The sequence below is a fragment of the Notechis scutatus genome, chromosome 2, assembly GCF_049901735.1.
Source record: "Notechis scutatus isolate UNSWTSFEM ecotype Mainland chromosome 2, rNotScu1.2, whole genome shotgun sequence".
Lineage (NCBI taxonomy): Eukaryota > Metazoa > Chordata > Lepidosauria > Squamata > Elapidae > Notechis > Notechis scutatus.
Genome location: NC_142010.1, coordinates 126,536,672 through 126,562,439, shown reverse-complemented (window position 1 = coordinate 126,562,439; position 25,768 = coordinate 126,536,672). Strand labels below are relative to the sequence as shown.

Below are 25,768 nucleotides of genomic sequence, written 5' to 3'. Positions count from 1 at the left end.
AAAGCGCCTTATTCCAGACAAGGAATAATGGATGGAATGTGAACAAGGAGAGATTTAACCTGGAAATAAGGAGAAACTTTCTGACAGTGAGAACAATCAACCCATGGAACAGCTTGCCCTCGGAAGTTGTGTGAGCGCCATCACTTGAGACTTGCAATAAGAGATTGGACTGCCATTTGTCAGAAATGGTGTAGGGTCTCCCGCTTGGGCGGGCGGTTGGACAATATGATCTACAAGGTCCCTTCCAACTCTGATTATCTGTTATCTGTTAATTTAATTTAACATCTTCTATGCATGTAATTGTTTATTTTAGAGATGAAGGACTGGAAGTAAATTTCTTTTACTGATGGAAAGGGTAGAAATAAACTTATTGGTATTATTACTAAAGTTGGGACAGATGGAGCAAATAAATATAATAATTTTAAAAGCATATAACTATGCTAATACTTTAATTGTGCATGTTATTTTAATTTTAAATATATAAATGTATTTGGCCTGACAGAGTAAATAGCTCTGGTTTCATGAAACCTTTTTTGTGATTACAATAGTACCTTGATAGATTCTAAAACTTCCTAAAGTGCCCATTAGCTTAAAAGTATCAGCCTGGTTGTTTATTATCCCATTTCAGATCACAATCCTGAGATTTGAGTTGAGCTTAAAAAAAGTGACTGACCTAAAGTCTCCCAGGTACTTTTCATGCCTGAGTGAGGACTAGAATTCATGGCCTCCTGGTTTCCAGCCTGGCACCTTAGCCACTGCACCAAACTAGCTCTCAGTTTCCGTAAAAGTTGATAGGATTCATATAAAAAGGGACCATAGAGAAGATAAAAAGTGTACTTCTTGGCCAAGCTATGAATAAGATAGACCAAAGGCTTTCCCTTCATATAGCATTTACAAAGGATTTAAATGGTGCCAGAAACACAAATGAATATATTAAACTCATTGATATAATTAAAAAACATACTTTGGTTGTTAGAGGTAAAGGATGGACAGATTGACTTTGGAAAAAGAATATATATTTTGAATGGATAGAAAAGCATCATAGAAGAGTAATTTATGAACAAAAGAATCAGAATTATTTGCAGACAAATGTTGATTTAAATAGCAAACAGATGGAATATGGGTCAAATACAAAAAACGAGCTGGCTGTTGATTTTTTTTAAATCATGATGTAATAGATGTGTCCTGTTAGCAAGGATTTTGATTACTAGTGAAGTGTCTAATATAAAAAATACATTAGTTTAAAATCAAATCCACTAATTTATTGAAGAAAAATTCAGAAAGTAGAGAACGTTTTCATAGATAAAGTCTACTGCTGAAGTTACTGGGGGATTAATAGTTTCTAATAGCACAAAGAATTAAATCGATGTCATATAGTCTACAGTGCAAGTTGTTGATATAAAATAAGAATGAGTCCAATTATAGTAGGGAATTACTGTACTGCTGTGAATATGCAATCTTTTGGAAGCTGTGTGGTAGTGAATGAGTGCTACCTTAATGAATTGCTGTCAAATGAAGTGTGTACTTTGTGGTTAAAGACGCAGTAAATTGCTTACCTAGTTACCTGTCAAAAGGTATCAAGTTAGTATGATGAGAAATTAGTCATCTATAGGTCACAAATCATGGTAATTAGTAAGCTAATTGTGTGCAGAAGTAAACAATTAGATGTGGCTGTTTTATGAAATACTGGTTTCAGGCAGTCCTCAGATAAAGATCTGATTCTGTTCCCTGTTTTTAACCCAAATTTGTACCAAAGTTGGAGCAGGTTATACCTGTTCTTTTACATATCAGAGATGAACAACAAGATGATTTTTTGGGGTAAAATTTAAACTTACAACTTTTTCATTTTACGAGACAACCACTGACATTTGCATCATTCTTTCAGAGATGTTTCCTTACCTAAATAGAAAAACGGAATGATCAGGCAAAAAAGCAGTGGGGGCAACTGCCAATTGCCATTTTCCCCATTGAAGTTGCTTGTAGGAAGCTTGGAAATCACTCCTCCATCTCTTCCTTGGCTGACCCATGGAACTACCTGACACTTTGCTGACCGGAGGGTGCATAATGATAGCTGTGAACTGTGAGAAAAACTGCACCACACTCCCCATCCTGGCATGTGCCCAAGGGCCCCTCTCTTCAAACAGAAAGTGGGATCACCCATCAATAAACCCTGGACCAATGAACATTTGGGGCTCAATGTCAAAAATTTGGAAAATGCCTTAACTTGCCTCTACTGATGTGTCAAAATCCCCTCTCCAAGCAAAAGACGAAACAATTTTTTATGTTTCCCATCACCCAGTCTAGGGCCAACCTGAATAGCAGCACTTGAAAGTGGTAAGTCTGGGCCTGAAGTCGAGGCCCAGGCCTTGTCTTCAGCCTTAGAGTCACCACTGTCACTCAAAAAGGCCACCTCGCACTGTTCTCTTAAGGTCTAGCGCACACCTTGAGACGGTATTCTCTTTCTGTTGGGAGGCCTCTGCATGTGAAAACACAGACATCTTGAGGCGACTTTTGGAGGCTATGGAGGCCATGTGAGAGCACACTCCATTCTCGTGCAGCCTCCGTAAGCATCCAAAAATCTCACAAGGATGGGATGTGCCTTTGAGAATATTTGCTATTGGGTGTTGGTGAATGTCAGACACTGGAGTGTCACTGAAAACCTTGTGACTTGTCACCTTTGACATGTATGTTATAGGTTCACCATCAATGCCCTATACCTTCCAATTTTGCCCAACTGAAGGTTACAAACACAGAGATAGTAGAATGTTAGTTGTTTTAGTAGTATATTTAAATATCTTAAAACTGAATTATGGGGGAGACAGGCTTCCAGCCAAAAAAAAAAACCTAATTCAAGAAGTACTGGCTGGAATTCACTCTCTCACCATCCTGAGGGCAGAGTAATCTGATTCAGAATGGGGGATGATGTGCTTCCTTGAGCCTACAGACCATGGAAGCTGCACAGTTTCATGAACCACTGAAAACAGACTGAATACAGCATTAAAAATGCAGGTGCTACTTTGTGACTCTCATGGAAGCATTAGTTCATAGCAGGAGAACACGGTTTTCCATTTTGAGTTAGACCACGTTGCCAGTCAGCAATCTGCCATTTTAGGTACTGCAATAAGTCAGCCATCCGTCATTTTGTAACAGGCAGCTCTGTTCATACCTAGAGTCAGGCATTCTTAACCTGGGAACTGCCTGTACTCAACATTTGGAAACACCCATTTGAAAATATGGACTAACCATCTAAATTACTGCAGGGTAGATTTATAATATTCCACAAGAAAATAGATTTTGTAAGATCTGCTGGAGGTAGGTCATGGGGACAATGTTCTAAAAGGCTGTAGGCTAACCAAGCTTTTACTCATTGATTGTTATAAGAAACTGGAAATATTTTACATCCTGTTCGTTTAATGTGATAGATGCTTGTTTGCTAGATGGGAATTAATAAACTAATGTGTTTATATAATATTGAATACTTTAAGAACTACTATTTGCTGTGGCTAAAAGCTTGTACACCCACTGATATTAATGAGTTAGTAAAGAAGTGATGTCTGCCTATTTGGCTTATAATTTGGTTAAACTCAATTACAAGTGCAGTCCAGTATGTTACAAATTATTTGGGGGACCTTTTCCATTGTGTTCTCCCTGTATTATTTTTGTTACACTACTCTTTCATGTGGATCAGTAAACAAAGCTATAATATGTGAGTAGGAAAAAACAAAGGAGAAAATTGTTTGAGGGATCTTTCCCATTCCAAGAAATGTAAATGTTTGTGGCCTTTCAACTGCACTTTTGCAAAACATGGAAAAGATTTTCAACCAAGTATTTCCACTAGCAAGAAAAACTGTCTGATACTATCTCAAAAGGAGTAAAAAAAAACAAAAACCTCCCACTGCTATGGAAACATATATAAAATAAGTCTCTGCTTCCCCAAAAGACAAGATCAAGATCTGATGGTAGCATAATGTATTCACATAATGTTTGTGTTAGATAATTACAGAATTGCAACTATTTGCTGTTGTATAACATACACTATATTTCAATTGTTTAGTTTTTGTTATATATTTTTAATTATTTTAAGCACTTGTTACATTTTATAATGTATGCATTTTTGTGTTTTGTTCCTTTGTTTTTTCTTTTTCTCAATTTTAAAAGCAATACAATATTTTTACAAATGCTAGGAATATTTTAGAGATAATTCAAATCATGGCATCTATCCTGTCACCACTAACATTTGCAACATCATCCTGACTTTTAGCATTGGAAGCAGCATATCTGTTCTCCTATCTGTTTGCCTCTTTTCTGGGCCTTCCGTTTTTTAAAATTTATAAATTGCAGATTGTATATCCCTTCTCTTTCACATTCTTCCCATGACAAGTATTGTGGGTGACTCATTGAAGAAAAATATTTCCAGCACAAAAATTTCTGGTGCTTCTTCCCCTTCTTATTCAAAGAACATTTAAATCCCCTATTAATAAATCCTGTATTAAACATTAGAGTAGACTTCTGTTTGTATTATAAGGATTACCCTTCCTTCTTTCCCATGTAGCTTTTCATGTGAGACATCACCAAACTTGCTCCAAGGGTCTTCTAAGCTTCCAATGGAAACAATGAAGGCTGGAGAGGATGGAAAATTCTAGCCCCAGTTAAGGGGTCTAGAAAAATCAGAGGATTGTGTAAAATTACTTTTTCTGTTTCAAATTCTCCTCACTGCTGATAATGAGAACTTAGAAAGTAAAGTCTTGTTCTGAAATAATTAAAGGTGAATTTTAAATTGATTAAAATCGGGTACTCTAACTGCTCGCTCATTTTAAAAAGTGTCCTTGATTAATTGGTCGAAAGATCTTTGATGTTATTCCTAATAAAACATAGATAAAAATAAGGATAGTAGTTATCATCTCACAAGAGTTAAATGTCTCTTCTCTCTTGTATATGAATGAATTCCTTCAAAGAAAATGCTGGCTGTTGCATTTTTGCATAACTGAAAAATTTAAAACATTTCTTTTAAACTATTTTCATATGTAAACTGATTACATTTGCATAACATTCATATATCATTCTTTTTTTGTTTTGGGGATTGGTCTTTTTAAAAAGATTGGGATAAAAATGTAATATATATTTCCAATTTTTAAAAAAACAAAAAACTTTATTTTTAGAAAGTTGATAAATTCTCAGTAGAGGTAGCAAAAGGAAGCACATCTTTTTTGTATAGATTTCAGTAGAATAATGGATTTTTCTTAAGACACATCCAGTAAATTTAGGACTGCTTTCAAGGTTCTTTTTGAAGGCCGAAGATTAACATATCTATAGGTACTTCTGACCAGAATAATAGAATAATGTATTTTCTTTATTTTTTTACTCCCACCTATTTGATATTTCCCCTTTCAATTTATAACAGGGAATGTTCTATGTATGTATTTATTCGCTCATTCCCACTATGTACTGATAGTTTGGCTATTGCTTTGTTATGATAATGACACCAAAACACAGGGATGTGTTTAAGCCTCACTGGATTAGGTCTGAAGCAACTACCAATAGATTTTTCCTCAAATGAAACACTGAGAGACCTTATTTCAGTTTATAGTGTGCTAAGAACTCTTAGCTTTTAAAAGTGACACTATCTTTCCTCTACTGTATTCATGACAGTGATGGCAAGCAGATAACTGCTTTTCTTTTGTTGTGGTTGTTGTGGTTACCCTCAGTTAGTCTGGTCCAAAAAAAAAAAAAAAAAATTCCCTAAGGAATGCTACCCAGAAGCTGATTTAGGAGACAGGACATAAAGCGTGGCGGGAAGGAACCTTAGTCTCAGCCCAAGGGGACAGAGATTGCAGCCATATAGATTCCTGCTTTCACAGTGCTGCTTGACTGTAAAATGACGGCCGTTTCTCTCACTTCCAGGAATCTCTTCTTCCTGGAAGGTGAGTGGCTGAGTTCACCCTACTGCCGAGATGCAGCCACACACACTCACAGCCTGTATTCCACTGCTGTTTCCAAGGAGTTGGCTGTGATAACACTCCAGGGTATCTTCAGCAAGCTAGAATAATGTAAGTTAAACGGGGAGGGTGTCTGTCTGGAATAACTCCATGCTGCTTCTGTTTTTATTTACACTTGGCACCATGGGGAGTGTTGGTAGAGGGTGTTTTTGATGCCATGCAAAACAGTGGAGGAAGCCAATCACTTTAAGCAGAGAGAAATTGATCTGTAGAATTCCTGATGTCTGTGCAACGAGAACAGTGACAGCTTGGAAATGCATCTGCAGGCTTTTGGATATGGATGAACAAGGAACAACAAAAAGAGCAAGATACGCCAATTTCTGTTTATCAAAGGAACTGCTAAGCCTCAGTTAAAGATTCTCATTTTTCTCTCCTCCCTTTCCCTCCCCTCCCCTCCCTCAATCCTGTGGAGAGTTTGGACATGATTCACAGTATATATTATGGCATGATGCAGAAAAAAAAACTTGGTTCAAGTTACTTGATGGTATTAGGGAGAACAATTATTAGTTCAAATTCCTGATAGTTTATCCTGGCTATTTTGCATAATATTATCACTAACTTCTAATTCAAAACATTATTAGGAATATGCCACTATTTCTGGGCATGCACATAGGTGGAACTGTCCCTCACATCTTTCTGTTTAACCCTCCGAGGAATCAAGGTGTTTAGACAGTGATTGAAAGATGATCGTCTGAGTACAAAAGTCTGAATTCTAGGGAGAAGGGAGATAAAATGTTTAAAAATTCATAAATACTTAGTTGTACTTATATGAATCATGGGTTCACCTAGCTGATATGCTTCCAGAAAATCCTGGAACACGTTAAATAATGTGAGTGTTAAGAATACAGAAGCAGAAATAATTACCTGTTTCTCTGTTTAAAGGTTTCACCACTCCAGATTTGAGCTGGTGTTCAAAATATTCAATGGTTTCCAGGAAATGAGCACACTTAAGGGGTACTGGAATGTGCAAAACTTGTTGAGGAGTTTGGTCTTGTTGGAGTGCAATTTTTGGGTTAAGTTGATGGATTCTGCTTTTCCCAGATGCATAGTAAGCACCAGCAGGGAGGTTGTCCACATTGTTATCTATATATACATTTGTATTATCATCCTCAATAGTATGTTTAGAAGCCACCAGAATACATATAAGGCTTAAAGAAAGCATATTATTAATAGACAAGCGACACGTTTGGTATTAAGGTGCCTGCTGGTAATGAAAGAATATTGTCTCACTTTATTGTGAATTTTAAAAAAGTTAATCTAGACCCTTGTATGGAAGCTAGATTTGCAGTTGCAAGTGTCTGTCTCTTGCTTAACTACAACCTGAATTCACATACTATATAAAATAATGCACACTGGGTAACTTTGGGTCTGTCTCAACCTAACCTCCCTCATATAGTAGTTATAGAGAAAATGAGAAGAGGGAGCTGTGTGTGCTGCCTTCAGCACCCCAACCAGAAGCAAAATCCAATTTTAAGAGATAACTAAATGCAAGAGTTCAAAATAATAACAACAGCATTCATACTAGCATGCTGGTAAAGTACATTTTGGCTTAATGTGAGGTATAATCCCAGTCTGTGCTAGAACATTTCAGGCAGATTAAACATTTCGCCATCAACAAACATTACAGTGTATATAGCATTAGAAGTCAAAAGAGTTAATGCTAGTGTAGTTATGCTAGTATATTAGTTCTTCAGATGTAGTTGTTTGAGTTAGAAGAACATTTATTCGATGCCTAATCTGCAGTTTGAAATACTGTATAATTATGACACAGTTTAGTCATTTTAATAAAAATGAAGTGTATATTTTTACACCAGAGTCAACGTTTATAGTTTTGTCTAAATGCTGTCTGCTTTGCTTTCCCACATATTATGCAAGAAGCTTTTTCTGTTGTAATCATCTTGATTTCTCCTTCTTTGCTTATCAATTCTGATGCAATGACTCTAGTTTTTCCTAGATGTCAGTTTTCTGATTATTGTAACTTAAACCATAGCTTGATCCTAATTACCCGTATTAGTAAACTGGATTTAGTAACAATTAAATATAAAATTGCTGCCTAGATTAGAATTCCATTAAGACACAGTTTGGAAACTCTGGTTTAAACAAACCACGATAATGTCTCTAAATCACAGCATTTTAAATTGTGTCCTTTTTCAAATTGCCTTTAAATTAGACATATCTAATTTCTGCAACTTTGTTTTATACAAGATGATTTAAGCATCGTATTGCATTTTAGTCATTTAAATTTAATATTATCAGCCTGTGTCACCCCATTCCTCTTCCAATATATTGTTGGCTTCTCAGAGAAGTTGGCATTTATACATTCTTAATCACATGCAGTTAAGGAAAAATATGGTCAGGAATAATTTTTACCTCACAAAATGCTTTGAAAGTTCAAGATGACATGGTATATGGTAGTGATTTCTAAAATCTCCAGAACACTCTTGTTGAGTGAATTCCATTACTACAATAATGCCAAATCTTTTAGATTAGGGAATTTTGGCAGCTAAAACTTAGTGCTTCAAGAGACTGATAAGCTCCAAAATTCCATGAGTGCTGGAAGTTTGGCCAAATTTGGGCTGGCTTATAAATGAATGTAGGAGCAGGTTGGATAAAAAGTAATTTGAATGTGTCTCCTTTGTTCTTATGAAACTCTGTTCTTCAAAATCTCTTAACTGGTTTGATTGAGAAGTATAACTATAGCAATGCCTGAAATTTACAGAGGCAATTAATAATGCATGTCTAAGTATCCTAAAGATCATTCCTAAACTGAAATGTTATTATAGAGACTAAATTGGTAACGGTTGGATACCATCTCACAAAAATGGAGAAAGAAAAAGCCTCATGTTTTGCAAGCATTTATAAATACATATTGAGACAGATAAGCACCCACCCGCCACAAAAAGTGAGTGCAGTAGAAGAATACTTAGCATATTTAAGGCATTTTAAGAAGTACATTAGGATAATTTTTAATAAAAATTGAGATTTTAAAAAAATGATATGCAAGTAATCCTTGACTTACAGCAATACGTTTAGTGACCATTCAAAGCTACAATGGCACTGAAAATTGTCTTATAAGCCATTCTCACACTTACAATCACTGCAGCATCTTCACAGTCATGTGATCAAATTTTGGGCACCTTGCAACCAGCATGTATTTACAACAGTTGCAGCATCCCGGGTCATATGAGCACCATTTGCAATCTTCCCAACCAGTTTCCAACAAGCAAAGTCGGTAGGGGAAGCCAGATTCATTTAATGACCATATGATTTACTTAAAAACTGCAGCTATTCACTTAACCATGGCAAATAGGTCGTAAAATGAGAGTGAAGTTTTTAAGAACTGCCTTGCTTAACAACAGAAATTCTGGTCTCAGTAAATCAAGGGCTTTTTAGAATATCAAAACTCAGAAGTAGGATTATAGGAAGAGGATACCTAAAACAATTAGAGCATTAGCTGTGTACTTCACATACTCATGAGTGTGTGTGAGCAAGAAATACATGGTCTATATAAATTTTTTTGTGACTAATACAAAATGATATTTTACTGGCAGTAAATTACAAGCAGGCACTGTTAGGCAAGTATTAAGAGGGTGTGTGTTGTATGTTTTTTTCTTTTTAAATGCAAGCAATTTTACATAATAGAATGAAGGTGTGTAACTGAAGAAACTAAAGATTCATTAAGTAAATACAGTATCTCTACTGAGGATTTTTCTTTTTATGGTATTCAGTTAAACAAAAAAATGACAGCAAGTCAGAAGTATACTAATAAAGAAATGAAATCACCCTTCTAATTCATTATGATACTGCTTTCGACTGTTGATACATGTACAATGTCATTTTTCCAGATTTCCATTATGAGAAGAATATTGGCATGAGAATGAGAAGATATAAATCCACACATTAAAAAAATAAAGAGATTTGATGTAGGTGCACTTTGAGATAAATTAACCTGGCATCATAGATTAAGTTCTCTAAAAAGCCAAATTGTCTAATGTTTTGAACATACTGAGGACTTAGCAATATATAATTGCATGAATATGAATACACAAAATCTTGTTTATATATTTGAAAGTTCATATCAAAACTGAAGGGTCTCTGGCTAATCATTGGTATGATATATAGATTTTTAAAGGAATCCCAACTGCTGCTGTATATATACAGTAGATTACAAGCATTTAGCAGTCTAGAAGAACCATATTATTTTGACAATGCACATTCAACAGCTCCCAGGATTCTGAACATGTTTATGAATTCTCAGTCTGATAAACATGAGCATTATAGTCTTCATGTAATTTATATGGCTTTACCAATATCTGGTATCTCCTAAACATTGATCAGTTGCAGATCAGCAATGAGTGATGATCCTCTAATCATCCAAATTATATTGTATGACAATACAGTATATGTTGTTTTGATTCTGATAAGCTTGGGTTTTGCTTCCACTAGCAGCAACAGTAGGTAATTTTTCTGTTGCAGGTTGCAAAGGCTATATCCTCTTCAGTTACATAAGGAAAGCCATTTTTTCCCTTCTACCATCTTGGTAATGGAGGGAATATATTTATTTCTTGAAATAAATTTCCCATATTTACCTCTGCTCCTTTCTTCTTTTTTCCTTGCTAAAGGTAGTGGAGATTCCTCTTTGGAAAAGGAGTTTACCTCCACAATTGTGGGGCCCACAGTGAGCACACCAAACAGCCAACACTCCTCCCCAAGCAGGTCCCTTAGTGGTGAGTACACAATTTTCTGATTCCACTAGGGTATTCTTGAAATGTATCATCTGATTATGATCAGAGCAGAGAGTTTTGTTTATCTAAGGCAATAATTGTTTTCCCTTTAATGTTATCTGAAAAGCCCTAGATACTGGCCATCAATTTTAAAATGTACCTGACATTTATTTTGCATGAGACCCTGGTTTAAAACAACAACAACAACAACAACAACAACAACAACAACAACAACAACAACCAGCAGTAGGAGAGTGGGGCTCTCTGGAATTTTCTGCAGAAAAAATAGTGGCTTTATAACATATTTGGTTTGAAAACTTGAATCATTCCACAAATTTTGTTCTTCTGGTCAATCACCAGTAATTCCTATAGAAGTGGAGGTAAAGTTGGATTTGGAGAGTTAGATTTATATAGCGTGCATTAGATTCAACCTTTATACCTCAAGCAAACATATTTTCCTGCTAAAATAGCATTTGACATTTGTGAAAATGGCCAAACCTTGGTTGCACATGCCTACAAAATGTACATTAAATATATAGAAAATCCTCCTTTCTTATGTCAAATCCTAATTTAGTTGTAAATAGTGCAATTTAACCTTTCTTAAATTCATGGTCTTGAATTTCATAATTGAAAAGTTCTAATATTATGAGATAAAGGGAGAAAAGCATTATTTCTCCATAGTATGCATTATATTAAAATTTGTTTTTTAATCCAGTCTTAAATGCCAAAGTTCCTTTAGTAATTTTTAATTTTTGCTCAATATCAAGGTTTCATCATCCAGCTTAGGGTGTTTTTTAAATGCTTACTCTTTGCAAGCATTTAATACTATATTTTAATAAAGAAATGTTTGGGTTCTTTCTTTCTTTTTTTTTACCCCCACAGCAAATTCTATCAAGGTGGAAATGTACAGTGATGAAGAATCTAGCCGGCTGCTGTCACACGATGACCGGCTCATTGAAAAAGAGGACAGCGTGATTGTAGAGGATTCCCTCTCTGAGCCCCTTGGTTACTGTGATGGGTCAGGACAGGATCCGCATTCCCCTGGCGGCATACGGCTACCCAATGGCAAACTGAAATGTGATATCTGTGGAATGGTGTGCATTGGCCCAAATGTACTGATGGTGCACAAACGCAGTCACACTGGTGAGCAGACTTCTAGGAAGTGTGAGCTTATGCTTGTTCTCTGCATAGTCCTTTAAGGTTAAATAATCTGAGACCCTGCTAGTCCTACTCAGGCTTTTAAGGTGCTTCTGTATTGAGTTACAAGGGACTGAAGTAACTCAATAACTGCACTTGTAGTTATGGAACTGTGGCCCTTTCCTCTGACAAATCTAAGACTTGTTGGTGAGTTCATTATTAAAATAGGATTTGACCTGAGAAATCTGCTGGTTCGTACTCTTTGCCTATGAATGATGCTAGTTGTTAATATAGGTTATGAACAGTTTGTATCCTTCATTATAGTTTCATATGGCCTTTGAGTTAATTTTAAACCACTGTTGTGATTTACATTTATCCTAAGTATAGAAATCCTTTAGAATTACCTATAATCCTACACTATTATGACCAACAGTGAAGTCACAGCTTCATTTAAGTCCTGGTAATAGAAAAAAGAATTGGATTAAAAAAAACAACCAAAACACTGTACTGTGTCATATCTTTGTTGAAAACCTTCAGCCAATATTATTCATGGAAAAAGTATGGGAAATCCAGGAAAATCAGGTCTCTTAATAGAGTTCAGCTGAGTCATAATGTTCCAGTCAGATGATGATCAGATATGAGTTGAAGGACTCTTCCCTTCAAATAACATACCTGTGTTTGTTACTACCATCAGAAGTATATTTTTGGACCATAAGAAAAGAATTGTCAATACTCATGAATCTTGTAAGGGCTACAACACTAGTGCCAAGGTTTTTGCTCTCCAGGAATCTACAGTTGGGCAGTTATAAATAAATAAAATGCAACACATTTGTTATTATTCTTTAGAGCAGTCATCCAACAAAAACAGCTTAAGACCAAGGTGCATTGTAAAGAATCCTAATGTAATGGCAAAGGATCTTCAGGCCACTCTTGGTGTTGATAGTGTTCACAAATCTACCATTAAAAAACAACAACATTGCTCCCCAAAAAGCACGCTGTTGCTCATCTAAGATCACTTGAATGATCCAGCAGGCCAATGGCTTAATGTTCTGCTTAGTGGAATTTTCTAACATTAATGAAAGACATTATGTTTGGAGAAAACTAAGTGTTGGATTGTCACAAAAAGAGCATCTCAACCATGAAGCATAGTAACGCAAATAGCATCATCTTACAACCTCATGAGCCAGTGGCTCATAAACAATACTTTAATAATGGATGTTGGCATACCAGCAAATTTTATAGGTGATTGTCAGCATACCAGCATGAGTCCAAATGAACCTGGGTCATGCAGTACAACAGCAGTCCTAATCATGTAAATTAATCTACAATAGAATGGCTGAAACAGAAGAAATGTTATGTTTTCAAATGGCCAAGCCAAAACCCTAAGTGTAACCTAATTGAAAGGTGGCAAGACCTAAAGTGGGCAGTTCATGCAGGGGTAGACCAAAAATTTCAAACATTTGAAGTCAAACTGAGCCAAAGTACCTCCAAGACAGTGTTTGGATCAGCAACGTTGAATCAGTTTAGAAAGAGGAAATGTTGTATTCAAGTCAGTTACAGTAGTCCTCGACTTACAACCATCTATTTAGTGACCATTCAAAGTTATAATGGCACTGAAAAAAATGACTTACAACTGTTTTTTAGACTTATGACTGTTGCACCATCCCCATAATCACATGATCAAAATTTAAATACTTGGCAACTGGCATTTGTAAGAATTGTGGTGTCCCAGGATCCTGTGAACACTTTTTGTGACTGTCTGATGAGCAAAGTCAATGAGGAAGCCAGATTGATTTAACAACCATGTTACTAATTTAACAGCTGCAGAGATTCACTTACGATCTCTGTGGCATGAGATCACCCAGCAAAAATAGTTAAGACATAGGTGGAAAAAGGCATTGCAATAAAAGATAACACATGAAGAGAGGACATTCAGTAATTGCTGGTATTGTGAAAGATAGCATAAGTCAAAAAGGTAATAATATAATGATATTCTGTACATAAACAACTGTTAATGGTGTAATGTAACTTCAGAGGAAGAGGTTACGACTTGAAAATTTATGTCTTTGACAATTCTAAAACATTTGACCAAATCATTAAAAATCCTTTTCTTTGCCATATGTCAAAAAAAGGGGAGAATAAAATATTGGGAAACACACGCGATTGCTACAAATCTTATAGAGATTTATTCTAGGCTTGTTCACCCTGCATGCTTAGAAAGTCCACTGTTCTAAATGTCTTGATAGATTCTAAATGTTGAGATAGCTGAGCAAAATATTAATTTTGATACTCAACAAAATAAAAAATCAAACCTTATTTTAACATTAAAGAACCAATCTTTCTCAACCTTTTACGCATTTTCCCCGGCTTATAAGATTTTCACTCATTATTTCAAAGGTGTATAAATGATATCAACTTCATCAAATTATTACAGCTTCTTAAAAAATGGATTACTGATTTAAGAGTCTCAGTTGATTGATTGCTCCAGAGCATTTTACAGATGTGGAACCAGAAGCAGCAATAATATAAGGACTAAATAGTCCAAACAACAAATGCTTGAGTTGAATGTACTGCCAAAAAAATGTCCTGAGGTAAATCTTTCTAGGTTCTAAGCTCTGCAAACGTTTATATCAAAGAACAGATTTGATTCAGAGGGACAATATGATGAGAGGCTCTGTTTTTGTCTCCAAAAGGAATTCACTGTCTATTTTGTAATAGAGTTATTCCAATATACAAGCTTTATAATATAATATAATATAAAATAGGTTGACACAATGATGAAAGAAGTCTTTGGTACGTTTTTTTTCTTGCCAGCAGTACAGAAATGTTCTTCATTGCCCTCTTTTGAGACTTCTTTTTTTAAATTTCTAATCTAACCTACAGTCCTGAAATTCCTGATACTGCAGCTTCTTATTCAAAAATTAACCAGGCCTGATCATGCTGAGCTGCTGAACCTAGGCTAGGGCTAAAAGGATGAGAAAAATATATATAACAACAATATATATATATAAAAAAAAGCTTCAGCAATACCAAGGAGCCAGACAAGCTTCTGACCTGCTTATGATATCCCTCCTTCTAGGTGAAAGACCATTCCATTGCAATCAGTGTGGTGCCTCCTTCACCCAGAAGGGCAACCTCCTGCGCCACATCAAGCTGCATTCAGGCGAGAAGCCCTTCAAATGCCCTTTCTGCAACTATGCTTGTCGGCGAAGAGATGCACTCACCGGTCACCTCCGCACACACTCAGGTAAATATCCAATATTTCTCTCAGAATGGGAAAACTCACTGCGGTCAACTTGCTGTGGCCAATTTGCTATGGCCAACTCGCCATGGGACAACTCACTGCAAGACAATTTAACAATTCAATTTAATTATTTAAAATAAATAAAAGCATTATTTTAACATCACATTCACATTTCATTTTGTCTCTCCTTTTGCATCCTTTCTTTAACTATTCTATCATTTCTGTAATGTTAATGTAACTCTTGTCCCATGGTGAGTGTCCCACGGCAAGTTGGCCATGGTGAATTGGCCGTGGCGAGTTGGCTGCGGCAAATTGTTATAGACCCCATTTCTCTTGGGCCATGGTTTGTAGGGTATCATGTTAGACTGGGAGACTGGTTTCTTGCTCTGCTGCCAATGCCTAACCACTGCCAATGTTACTTGATATTAAAGTTAAAGAAAGTCTTATTGCCCTCTGCTAGTCTTCTTTTCTGTTCTAATGTTGGCTCTGTGCCTCCAGTGCTTCCTTTTGATTTTGACACTTCCTCACTCACAGATGCTATTTACAAACATATCTATAATACTTTCTTCCAAGAACTCATTGTAATGTAAATAGGCTCTCAAATCCAGTATTGGCTATGCTCAGTCTTACTTAACATACAAGGTATGAGTACATTAACCAAATCTTATTTTTAAGGAAAGTCTCTAAATTGAATCAGGAAATCTTTCTGCTAATGACATCACTTTAGATAAAACAGTGAAAATCTCTGCTGTGCCATAATAACTGACAAATTGATGATGACGATGACAATGACGAAGTTTTTCTAAATCACAGTCCACTTTATGAAATACATACCATAAAATTACTGAGTTCCACAGAAGCTCATATAGTAATTAATTGCTAGCTCTTGATGTCCTCCATTTTTGTTTTTTAGCAGCAACAAATTTACATGGCTACTTCTCTGGAAACCTATTAAAAATGGCTGTCATAATCCCATGATGAGTTGAAGTTATATTTCTTTGTCCAATAGATAAATGTGAGATATTGTCTTTGAATAAAATAAAAAATTGTATTGGTAGTTGACATGGGAATGAGTGGAAGGCTTCACAAAGATCTTCTCAAATATGTCATTTTATGTTGTTTTTAGTATAATAACAGCTAGGTTATTTGTTGTAAAAAGCAAAATCTGTTCATCTATCAAGTTGTTATTTCTTTTCCTTGGTTTCTGTATATGGATTGTGTTGGGGCTTTTAAACTTCATAAGTGTTTTTATGTATCTGTGATACTTGTCACTTCATTTCAAAGGTCAGATTGGAGAAATGATTGTTAGATTTGTCATTATTATGACAGTTTCTTTAGTTCCCCAGATCCATCTAATGATTTCTTATCTAGACAAATTATCTGTTGTAAGACAGAAAGCATTTGAGCTGCACAGACTTGTTCTTTGTGGAAGAATAATGTCTCTGTTGTAGAGGACCTTGCAGAATTGGTCCAATAAAAAATAACTGAACTTTGTCCTATTCACAGAACCAACATCTTGAGCGCTTTTCTCTGTTATATTAGAATTTTATAGACTAAAATTAGGTATGTTCCAGTCTCTATTGTATTATCTTAATATGAGTAAGCTACTTGACACTTTCCAGAAATATTTAATTATATCTCTTGATAATTGTCCATATTTGCTGCTGCTGCAGGAGATCAAAGATCCTGAAAGGCATTATTAGGTTGCCTACCCTTTGGCGATCATGCTTTGTAGTTTTATATGAATAATATTAATGGGACACATTATATTGCTCCTATGCCCTTTCTTAATGTTTTAGTAAAATTCACAGTATCCAGTTTCATTTGGAATTTTAGTTGTTCTTGTGTTCTTATTGTGAAATGACCTAGTTTCAATAAATTTAAAGGTATGAGAATTTTCCATGAATGGCTAATATGATTCACAGTTAAAAACAGTAACATTTCTGATCTGGGATAGGAATACAGTCATCCACCTTATTGTTAAAGCTAATCTATAATTGTTTAAAATTTAGACCTGGTTATGTAGTTATGTCACCAGTAACTTGTCTCTTAAAAGTGAATAAAGGTGGGTAAACTTTACTTGGCATATTATTTAAGTCAGTGTCCCATCCTCAGAACAAGTCTTGCTCGCCTACTGAAGGGACTAGCTGGGATTGGAGGATTACATTAAATCGCCTGTAATTTACAAGCTACTTACAAGCAAATTAATGTAGCAGAGTTGTATCTTTTAACATGGTTGGGAGCATAATTCCTGTACTGCAATTCCTGTACAGCAAAACTTGTGGTTTTGCTGTCAGCTTCTCCATTGATTCTGTTTGTCAGAAGCCAACTGTAAAGCTCACAAATGGGAATCATATGACCCTGGGACACTATGCAATCGTAAATGCCTACCAGTTACAAACACCCAAATCTCAATCATGGGACCATAGAGATAATGTGTGAAGTCTGGTCATAAAGTTACTTTCTAAGCACCTTTGTAATTTTGAATGGTCACTAAACAGGAGAGAATGTATTGTATATTTTTATATTCTGTAAGCTGCCATGGGCAGCAATATAAATTCAATCAATCAATCAATAAATCAATCAATAAATCAATCAATAAATAAGGTAATTACAATTAGACCCTGCTTAAACACTCATCCAGTGACTGTTCAAATTTAGTATTGCTAAACAAGTGATACTTACCATCAGTGTTCATAGTTGCAGCCATCACTGTCTCTGTGGTTGTGTGATTACAATCCAAGTGCTCTGTGACCAGCTCAGATTTACAATATTGCAGCGTCCTGCATTTGCAATCTTCACTGCCGGCTTCCAGAAAGCAAAGTCAATGAGGAAGCTGGCAGGATGTTGCAAATGATGACCATGTGATTTATAGAAGTCATTTAACAATGGCCACCAGAAGTGCTGGAACTGCTATTGCTAAGTGGCACAGTCACATGACCTTGGGCTTTATAACCACATTGCTTTAGTGACAGAAATTCCAGTTCCACTTATTGTTGTTAACCAAGGACTGCCTGTAAACTGAAAGTTGGCATATGGCAACTCTAAAGAGACCATAGAAATATTTTACATTTCTCAGGTAAACTATCTGAATAAATTGATACACCAACCCCAGTAATACTTTTTGTAGTGTCAGAGGAGGAGGAATTCTATTTCTAATCTTTCTTTTTCCTTCTAGAGTTATTTCCAAAGGAGACTTCCTGGGTCTTATTTAGCTCTACTGAAAAAGAAAAGAAACTAGCTAACCATCTAATCTAGTCGGTGGCCAACTATGGGGATGTCTATGGGAAGCAAGAAAGCAATAATAGATATTCAGCTGTAGACTTCAATAGTCGATAGTGAGAAATATATGGCTTCTGATGCTGTAATTAATATCTAGTCATCAGAAATCATGATAACCTTATCCTTCATGAATGTCTGATCTTTTAAAGATATGAGTACATTTTTGGTAACAAATTCCCTATTAAAGCAATGAGTGGGAAAAAAAACTTCCTTTTATTTGCCCATAAATCTCCCACTATTAAGGATTGCTAGATAACTCCAGTTTATAGTACTGAGACAAACAGATTCTTTTCTGGTTTTTTTCCGTATATGTGTAATTTTGTAAGGCAAAAGGGTCCAGGTGTTGTAACCTGTAGACCTAGGGGAATTGCTTCACTCACTTTGTTCATGTTGGTTTTCATTTTGGATAATCTAACTCTGTTATAATCTTGTTTTACATTTGTCCCAAATTCTTTACAGATATTCCAAGTTTAGTTGCACTGTAGATCTGTATAAATGCAGAGTGATATTGACTGCAGTATTTCATTTTTTCTCTCTAATAATTACAAGAATGGTTTTTTGGGAGATATTTTAGACTGAGCTGCACTTTAGATTTTTTTAAAAAATTTTTTTTATTAAAAGCTTTACAAAGCACTTTAAACTACACAAACTAATAAAAGAGTAGAAGCAGGAAAGAAAAGTAAAAAATGGGAAAGGAAGAAAAGCAAAGGGAATCAATTTTTTGCAGGAAATATGTGTACAACCATGTAATATATAAGTATTTTTTTCTGTTATCCAGTCATCAAAACCCCAAATTATAAGTGCATTTTCTTTCCAATTCATGCAAAAAAATCTAGAAGGGGTTTCCAGTCAGTCATAAATCTAGGTATTATTATTTTTTCTTTGATTAAAGAAGCTACTTTAGCCATCTCCAGAAATTCCATCATCTTCACCAACTATTCCTCTGTTGTAGGTAGTTTTGAATCTTTCCATTTTTGACCATATAAGTCTCACTACAGTTGTCATACATAAAAAAGGTCCATAACTTTTTTTCTAGTTGCTTGTCCATTAGTTCCAAAGGAAAAGTCTCTGGTTTCAGTTGCACTTTAACTTTTAAAATTGTGTTGCACATTACATTGACCGTTCTATCCAGACCCTTACTACTACCTCATATTCTCTTACCTGGTAATCATCACCAACTCAGACACCTTCAGGCTATATGGGAAAGTTCTTGAGATTTTTTTTGTTTCTTTGTTTGTTTGTTTTTGTTGCCCTAATAGGCATATCTTGCTTACACTGAGTTGCCATTCCTATTTTAATGCTTATTACCTAGTTTCAACAGATAACTTTGAAGCTACATTTTTTGACAGAATCCCTTTAAATCAGAGGTCTCATTCTCGCGGCCCGCGGGCCAATTGCAGCCCGCAGGATGATATCCTGTGGCCCCCACCGTGATATGAAAGTATAATATTAGTGTATAATATAAATATAAAGTATAATATAAAGTATAATATTATGCAGCCCAGCCTCACCCAGACTCTGCCTCCAGTGGCCCCCAGGTAAATTGTGTTTGAGACCCCTGCTTTAAATCAATGGGTTCCATTAGATTTATCCTTATTGCTTCCAGTTATTTATGTCTATATTAGAAAAGACTGCTGCAAACACCAGGAAAACAATATTTAATTCCTGGCATTCTCTGAGTTTTAGGAATTTAACCCATGCCATTGAAAGAGCATGTTTTGATAAATCACCAGTTATATCCTGGAAGCCATGGTCTATTCAATGGGAAATTCAGCTTTAATAGAAGAGCCATTGCTTAAAGTGTTTGTTACTTTGTTAAAAATAAAGAAGTGCAAAGTAGTTATTCCTATCTATGAAGTTGCAATCTGTTCAAACTATTGATTTACAGCACACTCGCCAATAGTATTTCTGCAGAGTTTGACTGTAGTGAAACAGTGCTTTCTTTTCCGATCCTTTATTGCATCATTGTATTTTTTTGTCACTACCAGGTGTCAAAACACAACAGTCAGTTATAAATACAAGAAATAAAACATTAGAATTGGGATAGCATATAATAATAATAAAATCATACATCAGCAGGTTATTAATGGAGAAAATAGCGGAAGGGGGAATAGAAGCATCCTTATCACTGTTTGAGGTTGTGCAACTGTTAAAATAGCTTGTCCACCTGGGAGAGGATAAGACAGGCATAATCTGTCATCTCCCTTCTCATCAATCCTATAACCTGATATGCTGTCCTCAAATGAGGCAGTTCCTTTTATCTATGAAGATCTGCCTACAAAACAAAAGCGAGAATTTATAACCCAGATCAGCACATTTCATCATTTAGAACTAGGTTCAACCAGGATGGGGTTTCCTCCTGTGTGATCACCTCATTTCAAAAAAAAAAAAAAAATCCTTTTTGTTTTCTCTGTAGCTCAGTAAATATATGAGCTGGCTATTTGCATTTTACCAGTTTTGCTACAAATTCAATTCCTAAACAAATGTCATAGCTGTCATAGCCTTTCTCTGTTCATTGCATCTTTCTGAAAGTAAGCTGGGAGATTGTATTTCCTGTTTCAATATTTTATTATTTGTTCCAGAAACTAGGCCCTAAGGATTTATTTGAATATCAAAATCAAGAATGGCTAGGTTAGAATAACTTCATATGTTTTTCACATTGAATCAGCTTCATTTCATATGAAATTTAGGAGGAGGAATTCACCCCCAATAAACAAATAACAAACACTCAAGTAAATACATTGCTTAAAACTTACTTCAACAGTGGTCCATGGACCACCTCCTCTTCATCCTTCTACTAGAAGTACCAATTGCCTAGAACCACTAGAAGTGTTCTGATATTGTTATGGGAAAATGGTTATTACAGTATTTCTCATGAGAGAGATTGGAACTGAAGTCTTGTGTTGCTCTCAAAAAAATGAAAAACAAAAACAAAAACCCTCCTCCCTTGTAAGGAATGAAACTGGCAAGGCAGGAACTAAAGGTTTCCAGAGAAGACCAGGATTTCAACTAAGATCAAGAGTTTTTCAAAGTCCTAAAGAGATCATCCAAATATCAGTTGGCATGAAAATGTGGAATTAAAAAGCCTAAAATTGAAACTCTGGAACACAAGCCTGTGTATTAAGCATTGGCTTCTGTATTCTACAGTGTGCATATGGTTTTATTATTGTCAGCATTACAGAATCAATTTTGCCAGGCAATTTCTTATGAGAAAATAAGTGTCTGGAGAACCCAGATTCACAACTGCGTTTTTGCACAGTGTTCACTTTGTCCTTACAAGGACCATGCAAGAAAAATCCATGTTATTTTTATTGTTCAAATGGGAAACCAAATTCACCAAGTATATGTGAGACAAAAACACAACACCTGAACTTCCTGAAATTAGTATAGTGCATTGTTTAGGTGGGAAAACAGAACTGAAATTTCAGCAGTGGGCATTATCTGTTGTCCTAACTATCTTCTTCAAGAAATAGTGTCTACAAGTAAACCCATACCTTTATTCCAGAACATATTACACCCGTACAAAATGTTCTTAGCGGGTTGATTTGTTTACCAAAACTTACGTAGCTCAAAGGTGTGAAATAAACAGCTCTCCAACTGATAACTGTAATTCCTTCAGAAGTTGTAGTTCTGAAGAAGTCCCTTCATAGCTGTGATTGCCTTCAGAAGTTGTGGGTGTTTCATCACTGGAAGCCTTTAAGAAGAGACTGGACAGCCACTTGTCTGATATGGTATAGATACAGGGTCTCCTGATTAAGCAGAGGGTTGGACTAGAAGTCCTCCAAGGTCCCTTCCAATGCTATTGTTCTGATTCTGTGTCTGCACCAGTTCTTAGTGATCAGGAACCTAACTGTGAGAAGTTATAGTGACAGGGTAGCAGGTTTACCTTATATACCTGCAGTCACAAGCAAGCTGTACACACTTCCCAATTCTTGCTGATCCAAAGTTTACTGTGATAGTTCAAAAATATAATTTGTATTATAGGGCTTCTTTTGTTTCTGTTCTCTTTTTAGTCTCTTCCCCCACAGTTGGCAAGCCCTACAAATGCAACTATTGTGGTCGCAGCTACAAGCAGCAAAGCACGTTGGAAGAGCACAAGGAACGCTGTCACAACTACCTGCAAAGTCTTAACACTGAACCACAGTTGCTGGCTGGCCAGCAAGGTAAGCCTGCTGCTAGACTGGAACAGAGACAAACCTAAGGAGAATGTCATTGGTTATCCTATCTACGAAGGATTCTCTACATTTGGAAAATTTTGCCAATGTTAAAAAAACTGGGAGGATCATTGAGGATGGCACAGGCTACCTATAGAGACCAGCTCTATAGCTCAATCTTCCCACACTGAGCTTTCCCTAGTGGGTTGAGCTATTGCTGCTCCTATGCCCAGGTAGCATAGCTATCTGTACAGATCACTGAAAATGATTGCTAAACAAGGCAGTCCCTAAACGAGGACTACTTGTATGTTGATTGTGAATTTTGAAATTTGGAAGTCTTATCACATCTGTAAACTATCAGTGTGAAAATAACTGGTCCCAGTTGATACAGAACCCCTTTTCCCAAATCCAGTTGCTGCAGCTTCATTAATATTTTTTATATCAGGACTAAGATTCTCACTTCTAGGACAGATGGAAACCAGCTTTAGTGGCCAAACATGCAGGATGGGAGACAGGAGAGATGCTAGTACATAAATACTATGAAGCAGGAGAACAGAAGCTAAATGGGATAATCACAGACATAGACAGCAGGCTCTAATAGGATTGATTCAAGTTAGTACTGGCTGACAGTTGTAACCTTATGTGTTTTGCTGTGATATTTTTTCCTCCAATAAATTAGTTATCAATATCATTCATGCATGGCCTTCATAATCTTGGCACAGACACTTTAAAAAAGAAATATAGGGGGGACTTCTGGTTTGTCGGCTTCGCGAGCGGCAGGGATTCGCGATACAGCGCGATCCCTGCTGCGCTAGCCATTTTTGGTGCTCCGATCCGGACGGGTTCGAGCTAAGGCTGCCCTGCAGGGGCGGCTGAAGATAGGGGATCCGGAGAGGGGTTTGGGGGTGTTGCAGACCCCCTCCCGGCCGGCAGAACCCCTTTTCCCAAACGGTGCAGCGGCGGTCCGTAATGGCCGCCACAAAGAAGCCGGCAGCTGGGTAAGAATGCGCAGGAGGAAGAGGAGAAAGTTTTTTTTAAGTGAAAGTTTTTCTTGGATGACCCAGGACTCTAAGACATATTTAACATAATTCCTGGAAATTATGGCTTTCTGAATGATACCTTCCAGAAGAGAAAATAAGCGGCAATTTTGAGGTGCTGAAAGGAAAGTTTACTCTCCTTCCCTACGGAATCAATAAGTGGATACCGAGAAACCTGTCTCTTTCAGGTAAAAACTGGCTTTATTTGATAAGTGGGAAGGGAGAGGACAAAAAATATATTTATATGTTAAGATTTTGTTGGAGGAGATGCCTTAAGGATCTGAAGACTGAAATGTATTGCAATAAGGCTTTAAGATACAGATTTGGACTTTCTTTTTTTTGATTGATACTACCCCAGGAAGAGAAAGTGAGAACTTTGTCTTGGCTTGGATTGATTGATGACTTTGGGATTGTTCTATTTTTTTGAAATATCTTGGTTGTTGCAAGAAGAAAGAGGGGGGGAAAGAAAAGAAAAGATTTATAATGGCTTTTCTGTTGAGGAACTGAGAAAAGAATATGAGCAAACAAAAAAGATGGCAAAGATGGTGTGAAAGAAGCCTTCCTTTTTTTAGAAATGGCGCTTGCTACCTATCAACAAACACTACAACAGATGGAGGCAACAGAAGAAGAAGAAGAAGAAGCCACCTTTAATGAATTTCAAAATTTAACTAAGAAAGAAGGAAGAAAGAAAGGAAGGAAAATGAAGGACTTAAGATTTAAAAAAAACACTCAAGAAAGAGAAAAATAAGGTGCAAAATCAATATAATGATAGTAAACAAAAGAAAAAGGAACACAACAGAGAAGGGAAGCCAGTAAGGCAGAGGCTAGGAGAAGTGGGGGTAGAAAGGTCTGGGGAGAAGAAAGAAAGGGAAAGGTGGAGAAAAGCCACAAGTTTTGAAATTAGATGGGAAAAGAGGAATCTTTTTAGGGACAAAGGGTAAAGTATAATTTCTTTAAAAAAGATTTTGCAAGGTACATAAGATGGTATTGTAGCATTTGTATTAGAAATAGAAAATTAGAATGGTTTAAGAGTTAATAAGAGATTAAAATGTTGAAATGTTTAGTAATGATTGATTTTAAAACTTAATAAAATATTAAAGGGAATGTTTAGAATATTGAGTTTCAATTAAAGAGTTTAATATGACTATGGTATTGGTGTTATTATAAAATTATTATTGTAGCATTTGTCTTTGGAAAAGGCAATGGGAATGTTATAAGATTCAATATTTAGATCTATACTTAACTATGTATTTAATCATTTTGGATTTATTATTTTTCTTTTATTAAAAAAAAAAAATAGTAGATAGAATGTACCAAGCAGAATCAGATTGGGTATTAGGTGTTATTTTAAATGTTAATCTAATTAATTTGGGGGAAGATAGAAAGGCATCATACTCTGATTAGTGATTTCAGGAGAAATTCTTTTTTTTTTTCGTTATAAGGAATGAGACAAAGGGATAATAAAGAATGGACAAAAGATACAAATATAATGATTTAAATTAAGATGGATTGAATAAGATAGAATTAAGAAGAGTGAAATGTGTGGAGAAGCTAATATAGAAGACATAGAATGGTAAATAAAATAGGTAATGACATGTAAGATGAGCATGAATATAATTGAAGTCCATGTAGAGAGAGGTACCTGGGGCCAAGTTACTTTTCTAAAAGATTTTTATATGTTTGTGTGTTGTGTGTTTATGTTTTTGGGAGAATTAATAAAACCTTGCAGAAATATAGAATGAGAATAATGATAACCAAGTCAGAAAGAAATAGATGAAATAATAATAGTGAAATTGAATAAGAGTAAAGAGAAGTAAAGAGAAACTGGATAAGAGGTATTTGTATGCTCATATGGAAATGGTTTAAAATAGAATTATATTGTATAAAATAAGGTTTTATTTGACTTGTAAAATTTATAATGGAAAAAGGTTCAAGTATGTAATGGTTAATGATGATTTGTTTGTCTTTAAAATTAATAAAACTTGTTTAAAAAAAAAAGAAAAAGAAATATAGGGTAGAATTAATTTGGACAACCAAAAATGAAAGCCAATTTTATAACCAGGTGACGAGATGCGAGACTTGGAGATGGTGCCGGACTCCATGCTTCATTCCTCAGCAGATCGGCCAGCCTTTATTGACCGACTAGCAAACAGCATCACCAAACGAAAACGCTCCACACCTCAGAAATTTATAG

General features: G+C 35.7%; 1 protein-coding gene across 5 annotated transcripts in view; it reads left to right on the top strand.

Moving 5' to 3' along the window:
• Positions 1 to 25,768, top strand: part of IKZF4 (IKAROS family zinc finger 4) — an 80,390-nt gene that overhangs the window by 48,141 nt on the left and 6,481 nt on the right. For 2 of the 5 annotated variants that reach the window (XM_026678738.2, XM_087956115.1), the window contains 6 exons: positions 5,902 to 6,047; positions 10,619 to 10,723; positions 11,603 to 11,863; positions 14,937 to 15,104; positions 22,397 to 22,546; positions 25,637 to 25,768. In XM_026678738.2, coding sequence (XP_026534523.1) covers positions 11,623 to 11,863; positions 14,937 to 15,104; positions 22,397 to 22,546; positions 25,637 to 25,768 — 691 coding nt within the window. In that variant the 5' untranslated portion in view covers positions 5,902 to 6,047; positions 10,619 to 10,723; positions 11,603 to 11,622. Of the gene's footprint in view, positions 1 to 5,901; positions 6,048 to 9,895; positions 9,924 to 10,618; positions 10,724 to 11,602; positions 11,864 to 14,936; positions 15,105 to 22,396; positions 22,547 to 25,636 lie in introns of those variants that run through there. The other 3 variants (XM_026678737.2, XM_087956116.1, XM_087956117.1) reach the window with 2 other exon arrangements.